The 22,199-nt window shown below is 37.6% G+C and overlaps 2 protein-coding genes across 13 annotated transcripts in view; both read left to right on the top strand.

Annotated features, from left to right (window-relative positions):
* Positions 1 to 228: 228 nt before the first annotated feature.
* On the top strand, positions 229 to 12,026 carry uchl3 (ubiquitin carboxyl-terminal esterase L3 (ubiquitin thiolesterase)). 3 transcript variants are annotated; one of them, XM_088912757.1, is made up of 9 exons: positions 229 to 396; positions 535 to 546; positions 1,306 to 1,434; positions 2,105 to 2,261; positions 3,298 to 3,383; positions 4,246 to 4,293; positions 5,614 to 5,689; positions 9,301 to 9,359; positions 11,457 to 12,026. In XM_088912757.1, exons 1-9 carry the CDS (start codon positions 355 to 357, stop codon positions 11,538 to 11,540), a joined length of 693 nt encoding a protein of 230 aa, XP_088768883.1. In that variant the 5' UTR covers positions 229 to 354; the 3' UTR covers positions 11,541 to 12,026. The 3 variants fall into 3 exon arrangements, with proteins under 3 accessions (XP_088768883.1, XP_088768881.1, XP_088768882.1); XM_088912755.1 differs by lacking the exon at positions 535 to 546 and having other exon boundaries at positions 242 to 499; XM_088912756.1 differs by lacking the exon at positions 229 to 396 and having other exon boundaries at positions 535 to 600.
* A 4,863-nt stretch (positions 12,027 to 16,889) lies between these two features.
* LOC148835570 (LIM domain only protein 7-like) overlaps positions 16,890 to 22,199 on the top strand; it is a 72,027-nt gene continuing 66,717 nt past the window's right edge. For 9 of the 10 annotated variants that reach the window (XM_088912715.1, XM_088912712.1, XM_088912707.1 and 6 more), the window contains exons 1-2: positions 16,916 to 17,005; positions 17,527 to 17,624. In XM_088912715.1, the coding sequence (XP_088768841.1) occupies positions 17,556 to 17,624 (69 nt within the window). In that variant the 5' untranslated portion in view covers positions 16,916 to 17,005; positions 17,527 to 17,555. Of the gene's footprint in view, positions 17,006 to 17,526; positions 17,625 to 22,199 lie in introns of all 10 variants that reach the window. The other variant, XM_088912714.1, reaches the window with a different exon arrangement.

Genomic DNA, 22,199 nt, shown 5'->3' with positions numbered 1-22,199 from the left:
CCGGCGGTCTCACCCCTACCCTCTGACACGGCACCGTCCACCTGCGTCTCAGGGGTGTTTCACTGAGCTTCCAGCGCAACCACTGCAAGATACAACCGTGAAGACAACACCCCCTGCACACATGTGCTTTAATATCTCGGCTTATACTGAAAGTGCTCCATGTTGTCTGGGTGGAATTGTTTGGAGTCCAGTTTTAGCTCATACCTCTCCCAGCCTGCACCCCTCTGTGGGCGGCGAAAGTACAAGGCGGAAGCTCGTCTCATCTGTCAGGCTAAAGTGGCGAAGCGCTTAGGAACTTTAAACATCTAGTTTTAAAAAATCCACAGGACAGAATCCGACCAGTCCGTTGCCAACATGGAGTGCCAGCGCTGGCTGCCTCTGGAAGCAAACCCCGATGTACGTATCTGCTATCCTGCGCTTTTAAAATCCACATGCTCATTCATTCTAGCGTGCCCGATGTGATTGCGTTATTTATCATCTGCGCTCAGCTTGAACAATGGTAAACCGCTTCTTCTCTTTTTCGTTGTTTTGCAGGTCATGAATCAAGTGAGTCAGTAGATTGTGAAAATCAACGCTGAGCCCCACAGCTGGATTGAAATAGTTAAATGTTATAAAGGGAGTATGATGAAACGGGAGACAGTATGATTTATTTAATGAGATGCATTTTTGCATAACGTTCTGAAGTGCTCTTTGGACTAGGAATGCGCATAATTTCAAAGACATTAGTATTTTTCTCTTTTTTTATTGGAAAGAAGTTTTGAAACAATTCCAATCCTGCCTCAGAGTCTGGCAGCTCTAATACACTTGTGCTTGAAAGCATAGTTACTGGTGATTCTAAACGTCACATTGCTAATTTTGCACAGTTGTCATCATCTAAAATTGCTCATTCATGATGGAACCACAAGCCGTAAACATTCAGTAGCTAAAATCCACTTTCACTTATTCAGGCTAAGAAATGTTACTTACGTATTCAATAGAATATTTCCTGGTTTTGTATGTGAACTGTTTGTTATGATTATGATGATGATTCAACAGAACTTTATTTACAGTAAACTGGGAGAAAAAAATCAGTAAATGAAAAACACTGAAATAGTAAATAGCCATATTGACCAGAAAGAGCACATCTAAATTTATTTAAAATAATAATACCTAGACATTATTTCCTTCTCTTTTACAATAACTTAAATCATTGTTCTTGTTATGCTTTTATGTGTTTACTATGCAAAAAAAACAAGGAATTTGTACCCAAGCAATAATTGTCTGTTTTATGTCTGCAATAACCAGAGGCTTGTTTTTCTGCATTAGTTTCTGAAGCAGCTGGGTTTGCTGCCGACTTGGCAGTTTGGAGATGTGTACGGTCTGGACCCTGAGCTCCTGAGTATGGTACCAAGGCCTGTGTGTGCGGTCTTACTTCTCTTCCCAGTGACAGAGAAGGTAACCTATCATTTCATTTAGATTTGATCTAAATTACAAGTACGTTGTCCACACCAAAACAGGTAGCCGAACACTAAACCGGGACCAAAAGAGAGACCACTGTTCAAACATAAAAAAACAGTTGGATTATGAGGCAGAAACAGGCTTTATTCTTTCACAGTTCTTGGGAGCAGCATGAAAGTGAAGCCCTTTTTCTGATTAGAAGAGGCCGTATACCAGGAGTCACAGCTTGCTTCACACTGTTACGTTTTGAATATCCATCTTTTTTTCCATAGTTATGTTCCTCCCTAGCAACAGTCTCAGGGCTGAGCTGAAGTTTCAACCTTTTAAAGTGATATTAAGGAATACTCTAATTTTGTATGCAAGTAGCAAAATAATTAAGTGGCAGTAACAGCTACCATCAAGGAAATTGCAAGTCTAGTGCACACATGTCCTGCAGTCCCTCAGGTTAAATTTCTGTGGTATTAAGCTGGACTTCTGTTCCTATGTCTTGTGATGATCCTGTCCATTATCGTAAGCTGTACAAACAAAATACTTTTGTAAATCTAATAATAAATCAAAGTAATAGGGTTGTTTTTGTACTCTGATTCAGCTCTTGTCCTGAAATAACATGCTGTAACACTCTGCGTTAAATGCCTTTATTGTTTTTGTTTCTTCTATTTCTTCTCAGTATGAATCCTATAGACTGGAAGAGGAGGCAAAAATCAAATCACAGGGACAAGAAGTTAGTTCAGAGGTTTATTTCATGAAACAAACAATAGGAAATGCATGTGGAACAATAGGCCTTATTCATGCAGTGGCAAACAACCAAGACAGACTGGAATTTGGTAAGCATTTTTGGTCAGAATACTTCGTTTTTTTCTTCAGCGTTGTTATATTGAGAGTGCAGTAGATGGCACTCTTACACTTTGTTTCTTACAGATATTTAATAAAGTAACTGAAAGATTACAACACAAGAAATCAAAAAAGAATTATACTTTCAATAAGAATTTTTTATAACATAAAAAATGGTTATGTTTGACAAAACAAGTTTCACAGCCTAAGCGGGGTTATAAATGGATTTATTGTAATCTCTGTTTTAATAAAAGTTCAATACTTTTCTTAAATAAATGTCATTTTTAAATGTACACTTTCTATTTTATTTGCAACTTGCAGTTTAAGAGTAAGAAAAGATGGACAAGAGATTTTTTTTTACATTTTGATAATGCTCGCCTTAAATGTATAAAAGTAGATGCATTAAACTTTAGTTAGGAAAATGTACAAATGCAAAATAATATTTTGAGTCTACTAAAACCTTTATATTTTGCTGTCTTGTCAATGTGAAAGTCACCCAGTGCATTTATTTTTTTTTAAATCCTGAACATTGTTTTGTTTGTAAAAGCAGTATATTACTACAGGACTTAAACAGAGAACCACAGAACCAAGCAGACTAGATGGAACCAACCAACCAACTCTCATCTGTAGCCATTCTTATTTTCTTGTTTCTATGAGCTGCACATGATTTCTCTATCCATGGATTAGACAGCAGGCCATCACAGGGTTCTGGAGAATTAAAATTTAGAACGAGATCATTTTTAGTGTATTGCACAAATTCCATAGTTGTGCTGTGTTGCTGCTGCGCTTAAATATACTCTTTCTTTTGCTTTGTACATACATCAAAGGACAAGACTAAATATTTCCAAGACAGAGATATCTGTCAGCATGCTGAAACCTATGTTAATATGAAACATTGGGGGTGAGATATAAGTATGATTTCTGTGTACCTGTGTGGTCTGTCTAAGGCATGACCTGTCTGGATTTATATTTGAAATGAACTTTATTTTGTTTTACATTTTATATTTGATTTTTTTCATTTATTTCCAGAACCAGATTCGGCATTGAAAAAGTTTCTCATTGAATCTAGATTGTTAAGCCCAGAAGAAAAGGCAATTTTCCTGGAAAAAGATGAGGTAAGAAACAATAGAAATGACTAACATTAAAAATGGCATTGAATTTAAGTTTATTTTTTAAAATTGAAATGTATGTACCCGAGAGTCAGCATGTCCCAACACAAGATACATTATGCTTAAAACAGACCTGGCAGTTTCTATACTGAAAAGGAAATGTTGAGCAAAATGGTGTTTTGTAACTTACAGAGGAATATTAATCTTGATTGAAGAGTATTCAGAACATTTGTTCGTTGAACGTTGTTCAGTTCTACCTTTTGCAATTTTGCGACACCTCACAGTGCACAGATCCCACCGCTAGATCCTGCAGATTCATGTCTGCGGCTCAGTGACTGTGGTTGGGATTCCACCTGGGATGAACATGTCAGGCTGCCCAAAGGACTGGGCCTGTTGCCTGGGAGACTGAATAGTGTAAGCAAGGGAGTAAGAGTGTGTCGAGGGCTTCCACACGTGCGTCAGAGCACTAATCCTCGTCCTCTGTTCTCACCAAGGGGTTTCAGAGCAAGCTGGAATACCTGAACATTGCTGACGCATTCCAAGCCCTGATTTAAGACATTCATAACTTACACAACATTCAGCTCGTAGGACGTTGATTTTGTCCTGATGTTAATGAATGTCTTCAGTTGGGGTTAATAGAATACTGCTTGAATGGTATCTGAACTATAAATATGGTGACCTAGTTTCAGATGGAAACAACATGCTGCTTCTCTTCTCACAATCTAGTTGGGTGCTTTGTCTTTAACCCGTGTTGGAGATCAGTACTTGCCTTTTTGTGTGCATCGTTTGAAGTTGTAGCATGTGTTCCAGTAAGAACAAGCAGCCTGATTTCATACATAAAACATATTTTGTTGTTGTGCTGTTTCAGAGTATCCGTGTAACACATGAATCGAGTGCACAAGAAGGTCAGACAGAGGTGAGTATACTTTTGATTATTTTTTTCCCTTATTGATTCTTTTAAAGTAGTCATTTAAACCATATTAAAGATATCTAGCCACACAAAAGACTCCCAGGATACTATCATTATTTGCTTCTACTGTTTTCTTCTGTCTGTAATTGTATTGTCTAAACCATCAACCCTCAAAGACACTTTGAAAATAAACACAGCATTAGATACAGCATTACCTTATTTACATTGTCAAAGAAATACATCTGTATGTGGGAGTCTGAAAACCATACAATATATCATTTTTACATTATGCTTTGCCAGAATCCTTTGTTTTCAATTTTTTGCTTATTTCCCCACCAGAAAGTACATCTGGTTGTTACTGAAATTCAATGTAAATTATCTGATTTTAGAGTCTACTTTCTAATGCTTGGCATAAAGATAAAAATCTTGGTAAAAGTTGGTTTTAATTGTAAATGCCACTATAAAGTATTTCCTGGTTGAAAGGTCCTTGGAAATCCTTATGTTGGGTTAGCAGATTCTTGTAGTTATGTGGGTTTTGTTTAGATGTTAGTTTCGTGATCTGAGATGGTAAGGAGGTTGTTTCATAGAGAGAATTTTCAAACAGAAGTACGATAACTATACTAAACAGTACTGCTGGACATCTGACTTTGGAACATAGTCATTTAGGTCATTTCACTGGCTTTAAACCAGTATCATTGAAATAGGAATGTAAAGGCAGTTTTAAATCTCTTGTATAGCTTGCCCGTTACTTCATCTCTTAATTTTTCTATGCTCTGTTACATACTCTCCAGGACAAGAAACCATACATGTATGTATACACATTTGGATACTTATTGTACATTAATAAGAGGTTTCGAAGAGGTTTCGAATGTTTTTAAAATATTGTGATAAATCTTGGGAAGCACAGATCAATTGGTCAGGATTAGTTTGTAGAGAATACTGAGGTTACTCTTAATGTTGAGGTGAACTTGTGCTCTTCCATTGGAAACGCATACAGTGCTCTCCAGATTTACTCATAACTCAGATGAAATAGAAAAAATACACATCATATAACACAAGGTTTTATGGATTGAATAAAGTGCTCAGTGGAAAAGAAATCCCAAAATTAACATTTATAGAGAGATAATAAAAAGATATTAGCATAATTTGTGAAAGATAAGTGCTTTTAAAATATTTATTTACTGGTGTCTTCCATTATAGATGGTGATGGTTAAAAAACAAGTTCTGTACCCAATGTATTGATTAAGTTTTATGGAATTTTAGTGACTTTGGCATATAAAGGTGTTAATTTTTTGAATATGTTTTGAATTTTTTTTCTGTAATTAGGCACCAAGTATAGATGAAAAAGTGGATCTGCATTTCATTGCATTTGTGAGCGTTGGAGGACAATTGTATGAGTTAGGTAAGTCCAGTAACGACAATCATTTTTTTATATGCATTTAAAAACTCAGGAATTTAGAGTTTATCGTGTATCTGCTATAGGAAAGCAGTTTATTCCTTGGAAGGCTACTCGGCTGCTGTGGCTATCGAGGTCACTGGCAGGCACATGGCACTGCAAGAGATGCATAAGCAAGCACTCGGGAACAGTGCAGAGACACTAATCAATCAGGTCAGCTTGTCTTTGGAAGCAATATGAAGCACCTGGGGAAACCCTGCAGTATGTGGATCAGGGAGAACATGCAGATTCCCCACAGAAGGTGTCACAGGTCAGAATCAAACCCAAGAGTTCTGAGGCACTCACCGCTCTGCCACTGCGCCACCTTATAATTCATAATCTTCTTACTTAGGTTTGTTTTAACATGTTTTCTCAGGCCTGCTGCAAATTCTAGGAAAACACCGTACACTGACATCACAGGTTTCTGTGGCTGATACACAAGTTTACATTTTTGATTGTTGCAGCAGTCTTGGAAATATCCCCACTATGTACCACTGTATTTTTAAAATGTGTACATACAGAATTGTTGTCTTTAGCTCTTTTGAAACTGCATTTTAAATCTAAAAAAAAGATCACTAAGAGTCTTGTTTTTGGAGAGCAGGTCACAAGTATATGTGGAATCTGGAGGTTGGGTTGGGTTGATTGCATGTTGTTTTTGTCACTTTAGGTCTTCATATACCAGTTTTATTTTGCTAATTTCTTATTTGTTGATATCCTTCTGTTGTCTCATATTTTGTGTGGTCTGTTCAATGTTGCAGCAGATTTGCAAATTCACACCTTAATTTTTTACCTCCATGACAAGACTACCAAAGGAGGAAGTTGGGTGCGATCTCAATATCGTGGCCACATGGTTGTATTTGTGGATTTTTTATATCGATGGTCATGATTTTGTTTTTTTCCCTGATATAACAAGGCCTATTCGTTCACTGTTCAGAAAATCATTGTCTTTTTCTACAAACCTGTGGCTGAGCTGGAGAGCAGTGCTAAATGTCATGATTGAAGTCTGTCTTCTACTTGAGCTGACTGCTGACCAATGTGATTCCAGGGTTTTTTTCTTTAGCTTTGTCAAACAGTAGAGGGGGAGACTCCTGTTATCACCTTCTATCAGTTTTGCAGTTCAAGTAGGTGGTGGCATCAGCATGCGTAGGCTGCAGAGGAACAGGTAAAGGTTCATTCATGTTGAAAGTTAAGGAAAAGAAACACATTTCAGCTGTGGAGCCTTCTTCAGGTGTGAGGAAGAGATGGAAAGTAGCAGATAAATAAGGCACAGGAGAACAAAAGACGGAGTAGGTAAGAAGGGGCGGGAAGCAGTGGGGAAAGGGTAATGAAGCAGGTGAGAATGAGTGTCCAAGCTCCGGGAGAGCAGGAGGAGATGTGTGAAAGCTGAAATCTGCAGCTGAATAGATAGGATTCAGAAGAAGATGAGTCTCTCGTTAAGAGAAGGGGGAAGGTATGGTCCAAGTTTAAGGATAGTTTTGGTTTCAGATGTCTTTCTGCAATAAAAGATAAGATCAGATCACTTTATTTGCCATATACAATTTCTTGCATTAGGAATTTCTTTTGGCATACCCCAGCTTGCTCTCCATGAGACACACAGGCACACAGACAAGGAGAGAAGCTTGGGGTCAGAGTGCAGGGTCAGCCATTTATACGGCGCTCCTGGAGCAGCTGGGGTTAAGGGCCTTGCTCAGGAGCCCAACGGAGTAGGATTCCTCTGCCAGCCGCGGGATTTGAATGGGCAACCTTTCAAGCACAGATCCTTAGCCCCATAGCCACCACACCGCCCCAGGTTTGATAACCTTTGTGCTATTACGTTTATGTAAGACTTTTGTAGATCTCGGAGTCCCTTAAAAAAAACAACAACAAATAGAACTCTCATTTCCTGGATTTTCTTTGATTTGGAAATCTGTCAAGGTTGCAAGGGATCTTCAAGAAATCATGGCTGAAACCACTGCATGGGGACACATATGGAGAGAACAGAAAGATTGTGGCTGTTAGAGGTGAAGTGGAGAGCTATTGGTTTGGAGAGATCTCCCAGTCTCCTTCCAGTGTAAATAGCTCAGCATTTTCAGCAATAAATGCAGTTAAAAAGTAGCTGATGGTATAAGATGTCATCTGAGTGATCTGGAATTGTCCAGAAGGGCCTTGAAAAGGTGTGGTTTTGTATATATATTTACAGGTAATGCAGCGAGTTCTGTTGCAGGGGAAAGTGCCTGGTGTGGATGATTGGTGAGGGCGGTTAAGTCACCTGTGAACAAGAAGGTTGTGCAGATTAGGTGGTCCATGATGTGAGATGATGGGGTGTTCAGAAAAGAGGGTTCCAGTGGGAGAGCTATGAGATGGGGAAGTTGTCATTGATGGTCCTGGGAAAGACGGTGTTAGGGAGGTAGGCTGTGCAGTTGTTGTCCACTCTAATATAGCATTTGCTTTCCTCGTATAGGCCTGTGATGACTGTAAAAAAACTAGCGCTCTCTGTCTCAGCTGTCAAAAGCACCTTGAGCTTTTAGCACTTTTTCCAGGATCTATCCGAGAGTGAAGATGTAGTCATATAGATCTCCTTTCTTAGGCAAGTTTAATTTTCTCCTTTTTTCTGCCGCTGTTGGACAGGTTCTGTTCATCTGGCATTGTTATGCACAGTGGCTCTCACTGCCTTCAGCAGTTTTGTGCACATTGTTGACGCCCATTGCCTTTCAATTCCTTAGCCCTTGATTGCTTTTCTGATTTCAGCTGTTGTGTGAGGTTTGATGTTAGTATGACTGGAGTTTCAATGAAGAAATGTGAGTTGGTAGCTGGTGAATGTAGCTGGAGCCAGATTAGCATTTTTGTGAAAATGTCCTACCATCTGTTTGATTTCTTTGTGTCTTCTGCTACATTGTCACTCCCTTTTAAATGCGTGGAGATCAACATGCATCTGTACAGCGGCATGGTTAAATGGGTTTTGCTGTATGAGACGGAGACCTGGGCCATAAAAGAGACACAGCTTGCTGGACCGGATGGCTTTGACTTCTGCTGTCTTCACATTACCTTACATATAACGTTAACAAGACAAGGCCAATGACAACACTGCATACAAATAACAAACCAGCAGAAACGAAGACTGATGGGGTTTGGTCGCACTTTGAGAATGGACAAGTGGCGAATTTCCAAACAAGTGTTGACATGGGCACCTATTCCAAACACCAAATGCTGCCCTAACAGACCAAAAACTACTTGGATGCCAGTGATCAACACAGACCGACAAGAGCGGGAGCTAATTTACAAGTTGCCAAGACAGAACTGCAGGGTGGAGAAAACAGTCTGCTTTATGTTATATTAGGCACAGGTCATTAGACAAGAATTTCTTATTGTGTTGTACCCATTATCTTTCATTTTATAAGCCTTCAGTGGTAACATTATTTTAAACAGAGTGATTCTTCCCCTGGAGTGCTTACTAAATCGTTACTCTCCTAAAATAATACACACTGATATAAAATAAGTACTGTAGATGTTACTGTTTAACTGACTTCATCAGAAACTCTGGAATAATAATAATCCTTATAGACATGGGGAATGTAGCTGTTTCATTTATTTTCTGACAGATGGTCGCAAGCCTTTCCCAATTGTTCATGGAAAAACTACGGAAGACTCTTTTCTAGAGGTAATGAATACTCTTTCCTTTCATTGTCACTCATAAATTCTCAGAATTCAGCATGCAAATTAATTGGTACTAGATTTGGTTAATAGCAAAGTATACAAAGCTTTTTTGTGGGGCATGGTGACTCTACTTAACCCCTGTAAAATTTTGAACCGGGATGGGGATACAAGTTTTTTCTTAAAGGGAAAGACAATAACATAAATTATAACAGACCTGTAAATCCAAATACTGATGTCATGTTGCTGCACTGACCTGCTGCTTAACCTTTCCTCGTTCATTCATTCTCACTTCCCAGAGTAAATCAACAGCAGATCAGTGTGTCTAGTGTGATGGAAAGTGGAAATTAAAGTACATTTTGGAAAATTATAATAAATGAAAACAGTCACTAAAAAAGTATTATTTTTTAACTTTTAAAATTATTTTTGAATGTTTATAATACATTTGAAATAACATGTCAAAGAGCCCTTGTCTTAATAAAATATGAAGTTATATATGTGATAGTTTTGCTAACTATTTTTGGAAATGAAAAATACAAATGTTGATTTTTGCCAGAAAAAGCTAAAAAATGCTTAAATGTCTTTTAGTGGTTCTTAAATAAGTATCCTAATAGATCTGTGCCATTTTCCATCTTTTTTGTGTTATTTTCTCAGAAAAGAAAACAGATGTAAATTTATCACAATAGTGAACATTTGGTTAAGCACCCTTAATTAAGCACTCTTCAATTATCTCCAAGTAGTTAATATCTTACTAATTTAGAGTTCTTCTATCAGTCACATCAGTAACTGGTCAACCATTCGTTTAATCTAATCATTTGCAGGAAAAATAGAATGGCTGATCACAGTACCTCATTCGTCATGCATTTCAATTTGAAATCAGTATTCATTATTGGCAAATGTAGAATCATTTACATGTTTTTTTTTCTTCTAGTTTAAGGGAAAACATAAAATCCCTTTCTGTTTTGGGGTGTTACTGGCAGGAGTGATATAGTTATTCTATATCATCTATCCATTCTAAAAATCTTGGTTAAACCTACAATAAAAATTCATTTAATTGTATTACCCAGTTACTGTTTTTCTTAATTTAGTGCACTTTTTTCTGCTTTAACCTTATCAATGCATTATAGTCAAAATAATATCTCAGGATGAGCTTGTTTAACACAGTGTAACAAAAACTATGATAGAAATTGAACTTTTGCAAAGATAGATACTTTGTTGATCCCGTGAGGGAAATTGCAGAGATGACTCTCAAGACATCTCCTTTCTTAACATTGCTTCTTTGGGAGTTCAGTGCTAGCAATTCAAGGTGTGTTCTTTGAGTTAGGACGTGTGATGAAAATCATTTGAACCAGGTATGGCATAGTGTTTTGGCTGTTGCTATAGCGTTTTGGACCAAACTTCCTTACAACTTTGGCCATTCAAAAAATTGAATTGAAAAATAATACTTTAATTGTGTTATTAAACAAACATTAATTTTTAAGCAATAATTTATATGCTCTATGTTTATGCAAATCTTTACCTTAGTGATACCAGACTACTCTCATTGGATTACTGAATCATTTTCATTGTGATGTTGACTCAGGCGAGGTGTCCTGCCCTGGGCTGCGCTTGGGCTGAGTGGGTTTGAACCGCTTCATTATAGTGACACAACAGGTTTGGGCAGTTAGGAACTGCAGTCTCTTGTTCATATCAAAAACAAGAGAGTGTGCCTGGAATTTCCATAGATGTCACCAGTGGAGCAAGTTGAACAGGTGAAGGGATGTGTGTGCAAAATTTCCATAGTCATGTCCTCGGATACTAGGGTCAGTTCAGTGTTTCTGAAATCCCATTTTTGTTTCACAATACTTTACATTGTGCAAACAGCAATCACATAGTCTAGATTTTTAAATAAATTAGGAACTGTGTTACAAGGTACTGTAACTACAAAGTAGTGAAGATTTAAAAAAATAAACAAGGTGCTGGCTGGACTGTTAGGGGTGGGAAACTCACATCTTTGTCTATTTTTGTCTTTGCATTCACATATGCTCTTTATGTTCGAGTGTTAGATAAATGAATGTTGCACCTTTCTGCTTCTTACAGCGTGAGCTCTTTGTCATGTTTCTAGGATGCAGTGGAGGTGTGTAAGAAGTTCATGGCACGTGACCCCGAAGAACTGAGGTTTACTGTGGTGGCTCTTTCCAAAGCTTAGGTCATGTGCTCCTGCCGATGACACCTTTTGATAAACTCTAAAGAAATATTGCCAACTATTCATAAGTGTGGCAAGGTTTAGGATACTAACATTTTTACAGTGTGTAGATGAAACTGAAAACTATAAAAATTTTGTGATTTTCATCCATGACTTTTGCAGCCGAATTAAAAGGAAGAAAAGAAAGAGAATGCCAATGAGTGTTTGGGTTGTCTACCTTATCCTACATAAGTAAAGCCCCAAATTCATGTTTAAGTCTCCATTGTGAAAGGGTATCATGTAGTGTGATGATTAACATATCCTCTAGATATATTTGGCTAACCGGTGCTCAGTATTACTGTTATGTATTTCATTTTTTATTGACCTGTTCTCACGCTGAAGCTAACAAGGGTGGTCTTTACACTTGTAGCAGTTGAAATTAAGGCTAAAGGTTTGGACGTACTAAACAGCTATGAAGATTAGTGCGAATCTAAATAAACACAGACTCAGTTATGTGTGTACTGTCCTCTTTCTATTTTTAACTCATTAGTCTTTGCTGTGTAAGGAATTTCAAAATGCCAAATTATTCTTTTTTTTCTTTAAAACAATAAAGCATCACATCCTTCACATTGCATAAAAAAACACTGCTTCTGTAAATTTGTGCCCTGATATTATTCATTTCAGAAACTTAAAATGTTTGTTCTATGCCAGTTTTAAATTTCTATTTAAATTCAAATATATTTATTTTTCTCCTTAAATCCAAATTTCCAACAAATCAACAAATATAATGTGTTACTTGAATGGTTTTTACCATTGCATTTTATACATTTATTTTGAGTATAGTTCAGTCTGTATTCATGTGGCATAAATGAAAGCTCTTGTTCAATGTATTCCTCTTTTTCAGTATATTTCTTTCACTTTGAAAGGCTAAAGTTATAAAGACAGTTCATTTTCAGTGCTAGCATGAATATCTAATATTGAGCAATTCTATAAAATTTTGAATGCATTTGAATAAAAATGATATATTTGTTTTAAATTTAGAATATTTGCACAACTGATGTCATTTAGTTTACCAAATGTAATCACCTTTCCTACTGTTGAAACAGTTTAGGGTAGATAACATACAGACATTTGTGGATAAATCCCTTATCTGACCAAATAAAAAGGTTATCAGAGCATAGCACTTACTCAGTGCATTCAATCAGTGTGATGCTTGTATTTAAAGTATAGTTTTATTTAACTGCAATCCTTACACAAGGTTTTCCCAATAATGTAGAGAAGCATCACAGAAGGTTTCTTATTTTTAGGTAGCTATTTATAAGAATGTGTGTATATATTTTTCCCCATAAGAAACAAGTTCTCTGCTTTTACTTGAGGCCAAAGATCAAGGCATTATTTCAGGAAACTGCATAATCTGTGTAAAACATATTAACGATGGAATGCAGTAAAAAAGCTGACAGCTCATCAGTGCCTTTCTTGTTTATCTTCCCTCTTTAGTAGGGTATTTTGCACCTGTTAAAACGTGGTCCAAAATTAGCGTGATTCTACATATATTTGATTTTTTAGGCTAAATAAACACTACTGTGTCATTAGCCATTGCGCCATTTCTATTTAAAAATACAGTTTAATGGTTAAAAACAGATTCAGCAAAACCATGGAAGAAAAGAAAATGCTAAAAGGCACAAAAAAGTGATTAATGTTTTATTATTAAGATCGGAAAATAATAAACTCAACAAAAAGAATCTTTAGAAAATTTTAAGTAGGAATCAACTTGAAAGGACTGAAATGTGAGCTAAGAAAAAATAGTAAATAAAGTCATGCTCTGGTAGAGGGAGTGGTGAAGTAATCTATTCTGGTCTGACCTTAAAGATCATCTGGGGACTCGTTACACAATAACGCTATAGATCGGTTAGAATCCTAAACAATGGCACTCTCTGTAATAACAGGATCAATTTTAACTTTTTCGGTGTTCCGGCACAAAAGTCATATAAGCCATTGAAAGCAATGAAAAAGTATGGCTTTCAGAATTTCAGGAAAAGAGTTGAAGTAACATTTGAAGAGGTAAGGAAAGCCAACAACATACACTATCGTCGGCTTCAGGTAAGGTTTTGTGTGAAAGATCCCATTTCCTTGTAGTGAGTTTTTTCAAATATATCATTCATCCATTTTCTAACCACTTCTTCCAGTTCAGTATTGCAGTGGAGTTCAGTTAAGTATTGCCTGTCCTCCAAGCAACATGCTCAAGGCAGGGTACAACCTGGATGGGACACCAGTGCACACAAAATACAGACAGATACACACTCGCACCTAAGGCCAATTGTCGCAGAAGCCAATTAACCGACCTGTGTGTTTTTCAACGGAAACTGGAACACCACGCAAACACGGGAAGGACATATAGACTTCACACAGACAGAACCCCAGGTCAGGAATTGAAAACAATTTGCCACTTGGAAGTAATCAAGATTCTGTCTTCCAGGGCCCCAGTGCCACCGTGTCTCCAAATACAAACATTTGATTACAGTTAATTACAAAACCTGGCATACAAAATTGGGTCCATGGCCATATCGCAAAGTATCATATATGTCGATTTTGTTCTCAGGTAACTAATCAGGTTTTGAATTTTATGTGCCTTCAAACATTCCAACAGTTTTGTCAGCTGTGAGTATTAGTATATTGCAGTAAAAGGCAACACCTGTTGGACTCAAGTGCTCAGGTATGTGCTTCACTCATTGTTTACATTTTAATTAGGTCACACTGGTTTTTCTACATACTTGAAAATCTTTAGCATTTTCCATGGGTGTGACATTCTTTGTTCCACTCATAAGTAAAGAAACTGGCTTTTTTTTCAAATGCTGAAACTCAATAATAATCAACTGTTCCTTTAATTACCTTCGAACCTTTGTTCTTATTCATTTTGTTCTATAGAAGGTTATTGTATAGCAGAAGCATTTAACCCTTCCTCTAAAAGCACAAAGAGAAAGCCATTTCTGGAAATTACAGGGATTGTGTTAACCAAAGGAAGGCTCTTGCGGATGCTTGAAGAAAGCTAAAAGGAGACTAAATTGGGGAGTGTCAGTTACTGACTACTCATTGAAATCCTCAGGGTGGTTCCTCTTCTACATGAAAGGCATGTTTTCAGAACAGTCTACCTATTACGTGTTTTATCTTCTTGCCAAGGATGAGACTTCTTCCCCATTCCAGTGTTAATGGAATGTTGAAGACGGGCTAAGATTTTCACAGAAGTGTGATCTGAATGAAAGAGTAAAGGGGTCTTTATCAGGAAGGTTCTGATGTACGGACACAGGCTTGATGCCTTTGTGTTCTATAAGTTAACTCCATAACAAGAATTATATTACAATATAATATATGCATGAATCCAGGAGGCCATGGGTTTTATGAACCAGCAGACCTACTTCAGTTACAGCTTTTCAGTCCGTAGCCTTTCAAATGCTTTTCAGAAGGCAAGAGTGCTACTTGTGTCATGGATTGGATTATATCTTAAGAAAAAGATATTGCACTTTATTATGTCATTAGTTATTTTATTGTTAGTGTTTTGAATTTTTACTTCTCATTTAAATTATTATTCAGATTTTGGTTCTGATGTGCAAGTTATATTCATTATAATCAAAATAATTACCCTAACCCCACCAAAAAAAAAAATCAAAATAAGTCCCAGTCCTTGTTCACACAGGATCAATATCACATCTTTGAAACCTGAGAGGAAGCCAGTGCAAGGACTGTGAGACAGGAGTGATATGATTATTAGTGTGAGACCTAGTAAGGATTGTGACTGCCTAACTCTGTACTAGTTGTGTCGTTAAAGAGGCTCAGCCACATAGGATTACAACAATGAAGCCTTTAAACACAAAAATCTGAACCATTTTTTTTTGCAGACACATGAAGGATCAATCCCAATGCTGGTGCCCCCCATCTGACTAGGTGTTGTGAGAAGACCAATAATAAGAATTTCAAAATATTTTGTAAAACTTTTTTGTCTCAGAAATGCAATCAAGGAGTACTGGATCAGCTACCTCGTTCAGGTTTAGGGTGGACATAGATTCAAATATAATCTGCATAAAACTGATAAAATCAGTAAATGTAATTGTAGAATTCCATATTTCAACACGGGGGAATATATGAATACTAAAATTCTTCTTATCACTAGAATGCCTCCGTTTATAATATCATGTACAATATTGGTTACCAAAACAAACATTGGTTGCTGCTCTGAAATCAGTCTAGAGCAGAGCAACCAGACACATTAAGGGGTCTTAGCGAATGTCCTACATAACAAGCTAAAAGAGATACATCTTTTTTTAAATCTAAAATAGACTAGTTTACAAGCTACTGTACCTGATTACAACATGCCATTGAATACAGGAATGTAAAAGCCTCAGTCATTGACAAAGTCAACCTTGTGATCTTTCTCAACATCAACAGTGAAACGTGGACTCGAGCTCACAAGTGGAATTGCATTGAAATCCAAGAACAGGAGGCATTTTTACACAAAGGGTTGTGGAAGTATGGAACAAGCTAGCCAATGTTAAGACAAAACCATGACTTCTTTAAAGAAATAACTGGATGAGATCAACTCATTTGTAAACTCTTATGTTGTTAAATGACAGCCTTCAGATGTCAAATTACCTGTGATTAGACAACACGGATGCACTGTACCCAAGTTTACCAGAGAAAAGCAGCCATCAAAACAAAAGAAATAGAACGTCGATGCTCAAAGGGGTAAAATGTAAACCTTTTAAACGTCACGTTAAGGGCAGTACCAGAGATGTCATACCAGCTATAATTTGATTTAATGGGGTAAGCAGAATGTCATCATTTGCATAAGAACCGAGATATAAAAAGAAGATTATAATCTTTAATAAAGAGCATTTTCAATTATCTAAATCCAGATTGAAAGTTTCCGAAAAAAATACTTTCAGTGAGAGGACCATTTAGTCTACACGACGGTAGCGCATTCTATTTTTTTAAATTTTGAAATGGTCTTTTTACGCTCGAGTTTTCCGCAGATTAAACCGACAATTAAAATAATAGTTCAAGCAGGTAATTAAAATAATACACCATTCAATTAACTGCACCCTACTAAAAAGCAATGTTCGGAAACTGTCCCCAGGAATAAACCGAGTAATGCAGTGCTGCTGTTTTAAATTTAACTTGAAGGTGTTTTTAATCTTAGAGGTTTGGTATCTGGTTTTCTCTGCATGTGTGCTAACACTGATAGCGCCAGTGACCGGTCCTCCGGCCCTGTCTCCTCTGCGGGATCGACGGAAACTTCACCCGTGTTTCGCCAAGTAATCACTAGAGGGCGGGACTTCCTCCCATCAGGGTTTTTCAAACTTTTAAGTTCAGTGCAAGTAGTCGACCTGGTTTCTGGACCTGCAAAGTGTGTGCGGCTGAGGGCTCGTCCAGGGTTAGTTGTGTTTTCGTGACTTCTACGGCTGTTGGAGAAATTCATGCACGACCGCGGGCATCAGGTACCAGCGCCCGGAGGGTGGGGAGTTTTACCGAGCAGAGGATACAGGTGGGAGGCAGAGAGCAAGACGGGCTGTGAAGCTGCAGACGTGGGGATAACGGGAAACACCTGTATGTGCATTGAAAAGCAACTTTTCAATGGGGAGTTTGGGGCATAAAACTTATTCTGTCTGTCTTGATTAACTTGAAAGTAGTGCAGAGCTAAGAGTAAGTATTTTAGCTACAGAACTCAGACGTCTGTAGGAAACATGTAGGTTAGCGCGGAAGTTTCAGGTGAAGCGTTTTCAAAAGGAAACTAAGTTACTATGATTCCATCGCCAATACTTTACGGACTCGTATATAAATATACAGTCGTAGAGTACCAGTTTAATGGGTAATTATCTCGCTAGCATAATCACAGTACAGCTGTTACCTTTGGTTTTGGGGTCGTGAATTAACAATCAAGCGCAAGATTTATTTTGCCGTTGTAAAACTAATATTTTGACCTCGTTTTCTTAATATCCTTCGGGAACCGCGAACAAAGGATTACAGAGCTGCCAGGATTACTGCGAGATGGAGTGGAGAGAGAATTCCAATGTCAGCTGTGATTTGGCTTTTGCAGAAGCTCAGCGATGGATGGAGGTACAGAGCATTTAATTCTAGCAAAATTACTTTTCCCAAAGGCAAAGCGCCTGTTTCGTATTCGGTTAAAGCACGCTTTTATTTTCCTTCGTTGTATACTTGTTCATTTGAGCATTGGTGAATGACGGCAATTTTTAGTTACTGGGTTGCTGTAGATTTGTGGAGAATATACATGTAAAACTATATGAGCTCTACAGAGTTAATGTTTGATGCTGGCAAAGTTTCACTGAAGTCATGTGTGTCTGCATACCTACTCTGGCATCCAATCCCAGACCAATAAAACCGGCTTGTTAAAGCTGCATGGTTCGAGCTTTCTTTCGGAGTTATCTCAGTATCGCTATCTCCACTCAGTAATCTCTTGCTTGGTTTACCCCTCCTTTGAACTGTTCTATGAATCATGCGAACCGTCAGCTATTGTCTCAATTGCTTAACTTACCTGAGATCTCTAAGGAATGTGTTACCAAGCATCTGAAATCTCTTGAACACGTTTCGCGTGCAATGTAAGCGATTGCAAAATAATTGCTACTCTGTGGTTCTAGAAATCGGGAGAAGGCAACTAAAAGAGATTTAGCGGTGTACAGTCGTCTAATATGAGCATTTAAATTCTTCATACACATTAATTTAAATAAAATCTGCTAGCCCTTATCCTGTACGTTCTTTATACAGACCGCTGTCGAATACCTTTTGAGAACAGACACATCATTAAGTTTGCTGATGACTCTGTTCTTGTCGGTCTCCCCCAAGATGTAGACGTTGATCATGGGCCTGTAGTGGGTTATTTTGTTGGAAGAGTGTAACAACACATCTTCCTTTAACTTATCGTGTTGGTCGTTAATTATAGAAAGCAACTACCCATTGCGAAACCAATAGTCATTGAGGAACAAGAAATATTTTGCACTATGGTTGATTATAAGCTAAACGTTCAGGAAAATACGGATGCCATTTTCTGAGGAAATTGATTATTACAGAGAAAGCTCTGCTGTTTAAATGTGTGTAGTACAATAAAACAGTCTTTGTTCTATGGAACTCTTATTGACTCTGTTCTGACATTCACTTGGTAGCCTGGTTTGGTGACCTTAACACATGCAATAAGACAGACTGAACAGGACAGTGAAGGTAGCCAGCGAAGTCTTGGGTGCACAACAGCTACAGCTGGGAGACATCGACATCAAACAGTGTGGAAGGCCAACATGATCGATGGCTGTCATGACCACCCCTTACACAGTGTATTTGAGCTCCTTCCATCAGGGTGTCGATTTAGACTGCCTAGATTTTAGTGCAAATAGTTATTCTTTATTCCTTCGGCTAGCAACCTGCTTGAATCTGAACAACTTGTGATATTTTACTATTTATTTTATTTTTTATTGTCATGCATACTGTATGTCTTATGTATCTGTCTCAGCCACTGATGACAAAGTTTATTTTCTTAAATTGTGAAAATTACTTTTTCACAATTACAAGCTGCTAGCTTGTTTTCCTTTCACTTTATGCATGTATGTTTCGTATTTGTAAATGAGTTAAGAAGTGTTAAATGTATTGTGTTGTAGTGTTATAAAGTTCGAGTAGGTAGCTGCTTCAGCATGTGTTGGCTCCAATGGAATGGGTAAACATTTATTCCATGGTCAAAAGACAGGAGACGCAAAGTTTTGGATGAGGAGCTCTGCAACATCTAAAGAAGACTCTACAGCCTAAACATTGTCTCTTTTCTTTTCGTTTCAGCATGGAATAAACCTTTACCTGTTCCTGTATTGTGTTATGTCTTGTATTTGCCTGCAATGCAAATTTCCCATGTGGGACAACAAAGTCAGTAATATTGCAAATACCATGAAGCTAGGAAGAGGACAGGGGTGGCTTACTACAGTACATATCTGGAGAAGGAAATGGAGCATGGGATGAACAAAAAGCTCTATATAAGGACAGTGTTTGCTCCAGGCCCCCTGTAGTTCTGGGACTGCAGTAGACTATTTATGAGCATTCAGTAGGAAAACACCCAGTTTAATTAAAATTAAGATGTATTTGGTTCGCATGGAAAATGTGTTGTGCAGTTAATCAGCTACTCTTTTCCCATTAGCATTACTGGAAAGTCTTGTCCAGGTTTGCTCTAACAGGACCAAAAATTAGCAAATGTTCAAGGCAGAAGATACTGAAGGCATTTTGGCTTTTCATTGCAAAGTTAATGTGCAGCATTTGCTGTTCTGTGATTCACTAAGTTACCACACTATCCTTTGGTCTGGCCAGGTCTTAATATTTTTTTGGGGTAGGACATGGTTGATGTCCCTTTCATTAAAGAAGTAGTAAACATTTGCACTGTTGCTCCAAGTTAAACACAACCTTGGAAGACACAAGAATCTATTCTCTTCCCATTAAAGATAGCTCTAATTATTGCAACACTATAAGTCATTGTTAAGTATACTTGACATAAGGAATATTAATCAGCTTAGAATTTGGCAATCGTACCTGACCTGCTGTGCTTGATGATGGTGTTAAATTTGATTGTAGAAAAATCCTAAACTTCAAGGGTGTGGAGTTTCTCCTTAGACTCAAAGGGGATGTTTAAATATTTTTGTGGCATGGCTTATACTGTGATTTGTTACTGGTCTGTTATGATGTAGTTGCTAAGAACATCTTAAGACGTCAGTAATGTGGAGTTATTGTCAATTTGTCAATTACTTTAAAACAAAAATCCTTTTTTATGTTTTGATAGAAATTAGTGTGGAGTTATCTCATGTTGGCGATTTCTGTTGATCACTTTAAAGAATGTAGAAAAACCTGTCCTGGGTAAAGGCCAGATAGTCCGCCAAGGCATCAAACGTATTTCTGGCCTCTCTACTGTGTATAATTTACAACATATCCTGCTTGAATGTACCATTGATTTTCTAATCTTTTAAAGACCCCATACCATTTGTTTTAGTATTTCTGCAAATCTTTGGGATTTTCCCGATTCTAAACTATCGGATGACAAAGTGGCTTATAGCACATGTTCATTAACATGAAGTGTGTAGAAAAGCTTGTTGCCGTGGGAGATTTGCTAACAGAAGTTGTTCATGGGATCAGTAGAAGTGACACTTGACTGGATTAAAGCATTGCCCTTTTTGTGTTGTTCTCTGTGACTGAGGCTCTCTGTGGATCTCATGATCAATTTTGTAGCACTTTGCATTGTATCTAAGGGAGATTGGTCTATACATGGTTAAGCTGTCTGACAAATCCTAAGTGTTTTTAGATTGTCAGGGTTGCTGACAGGAGGGGACTTCCTTTTACTGTTATCTATTTTCAATTAAAAAAAAAAAGTTTTTGCTCTTAGAAACCACAAAAACTTGCCTGGAAGTTTGAAGTGTCAGCGTCCTTGTGCTGAGTAGTAATATAGATTAAAGACTGTGGAAGAACAAGCTAAATGGACTAAGTACCCAGCTAAGTACCCAGTTACCAGTGTAAGATGTCAAAGCTGTGTCATTGGGATTGGGACATCTGTGTTGGAAAAACCACACTGCCTCCTCTATTTCAGATGAGAGTGGTGTTTTCAGCTAGAACTGGTGAAATTGGACACAGTATAGAGTGAGCAATTATAAGGAAAACGTCATTAATGGGGGCCTGAAGGGGCAAATTTGGAAAACTGCAAAGGAGGTTAGACATGGAAAGTTCATGAGTGCTCTGCATTGTTGTGGATGTGGTCTGGTGTAACTAGATATGTATTGTGGTCTGTTTGGCTGCAACTCTTCTTGAAGGATTTTTCCATGGTTACAAAATGTAGAGAGATCCTAAAGTGACAATATGTGGTTAGAACTATTAAGCACAATTCTGAGAAGTTCTATTTAATTATTGTTTGAGTATAGTCACTTATTCTTCCCTTTTCCTGACCCATTTAGCAATTTCTGTTTATTTTTCGACTTGACTTTTCACTGAGTTAGCTTGGGGAAAAGACCCACAATCCATCATCTATGATATGCACTTTTTTGATTGTTGGCTTCAGAATACAAATGAGTCATACACTGGCTGGTAAGTGGAATTTCTGCACCTAACACTTTTGTAGTTTTTCCTCCAGCTTGCACCACAGGTAATATATACCTGGATCACTCCATTTCAGTCATCTCTGAATGCTTGGCATTTCAGTCATTTCAGTCATCTCTGTGCAGGTGTCAGTCTTGATTGGGGTCAGAAAACAGTACAGCCTGGTTGTGACCCTCAGGCCCCAAGCCTCACTATAGTGTGTGTATATACTGTATATATACTACAGTATATATATAGACTATATATAGTCAGAGGCTAATAGTTGGTAAGTTGCTTGGGCATGTCCCTGTATTTGACTGTTTACAATACAGTGCTTCAAACAATTTCTTTCCGTGTGATGAAAAAAAGGAATGTTTTTCTATTTTTTTGCCATTTTCAAATTTGATAATTCGTGTGAGAGTGGGATCAAAAGATATTTAGTGAACTATGGGGTTCTTTTTCCCTTTAGTTTTAATATTTGGTTACTTTTGGAAAAGGGAGCAAGTTACACCATGTAACTTGACTATTGCTCAGGTCGTGACCCAGATGTACTGTAGGTGTTTCCATTAAAGGGGGTTTCACAGTTTCAGG

The sequence above is a fragment of the Atractosteus spatula genome, chromosome 4, assembly GCF_055471065.1.
Source record: "Atractosteus spatula isolate fAtrSpa1 chromosome 4, fAtrSpa1.hap1, whole genome shotgun sequence".
NCBI classification, from domain to species: Eukaryota; Metazoa; Chordata; class Actinopteri; order Semionotiformes; family Lepisosteidae; genus Atractosteus; species Atractosteus spatula.
This window is presented reverse-complemented; position numbering and strand designations above follow the sequence as displayed.

Coding starts and splice junctions, on each gene's coding strand:
- uchl3 (XM_088912757.1), top strand. CDS start 355: ATGGAGTGCCAGCGCTGGCTGCCTCTGGAAGCAAACCCCGAT. Junction 1,435..2,104: donor TCTTCCCAGTGACAGAGAAG/GTAACCTATCAT, acceptor ATTTCTTCTCAG/TATGAATCCTATAGACTGGA. Junction 5,690..9,300: donor AGGACAATTGTATGAGTTAG/GTAAGTCCAGTA, acceptor ATTTTCTGACAG/ATGGTCGCAAGCCTTTCCCA.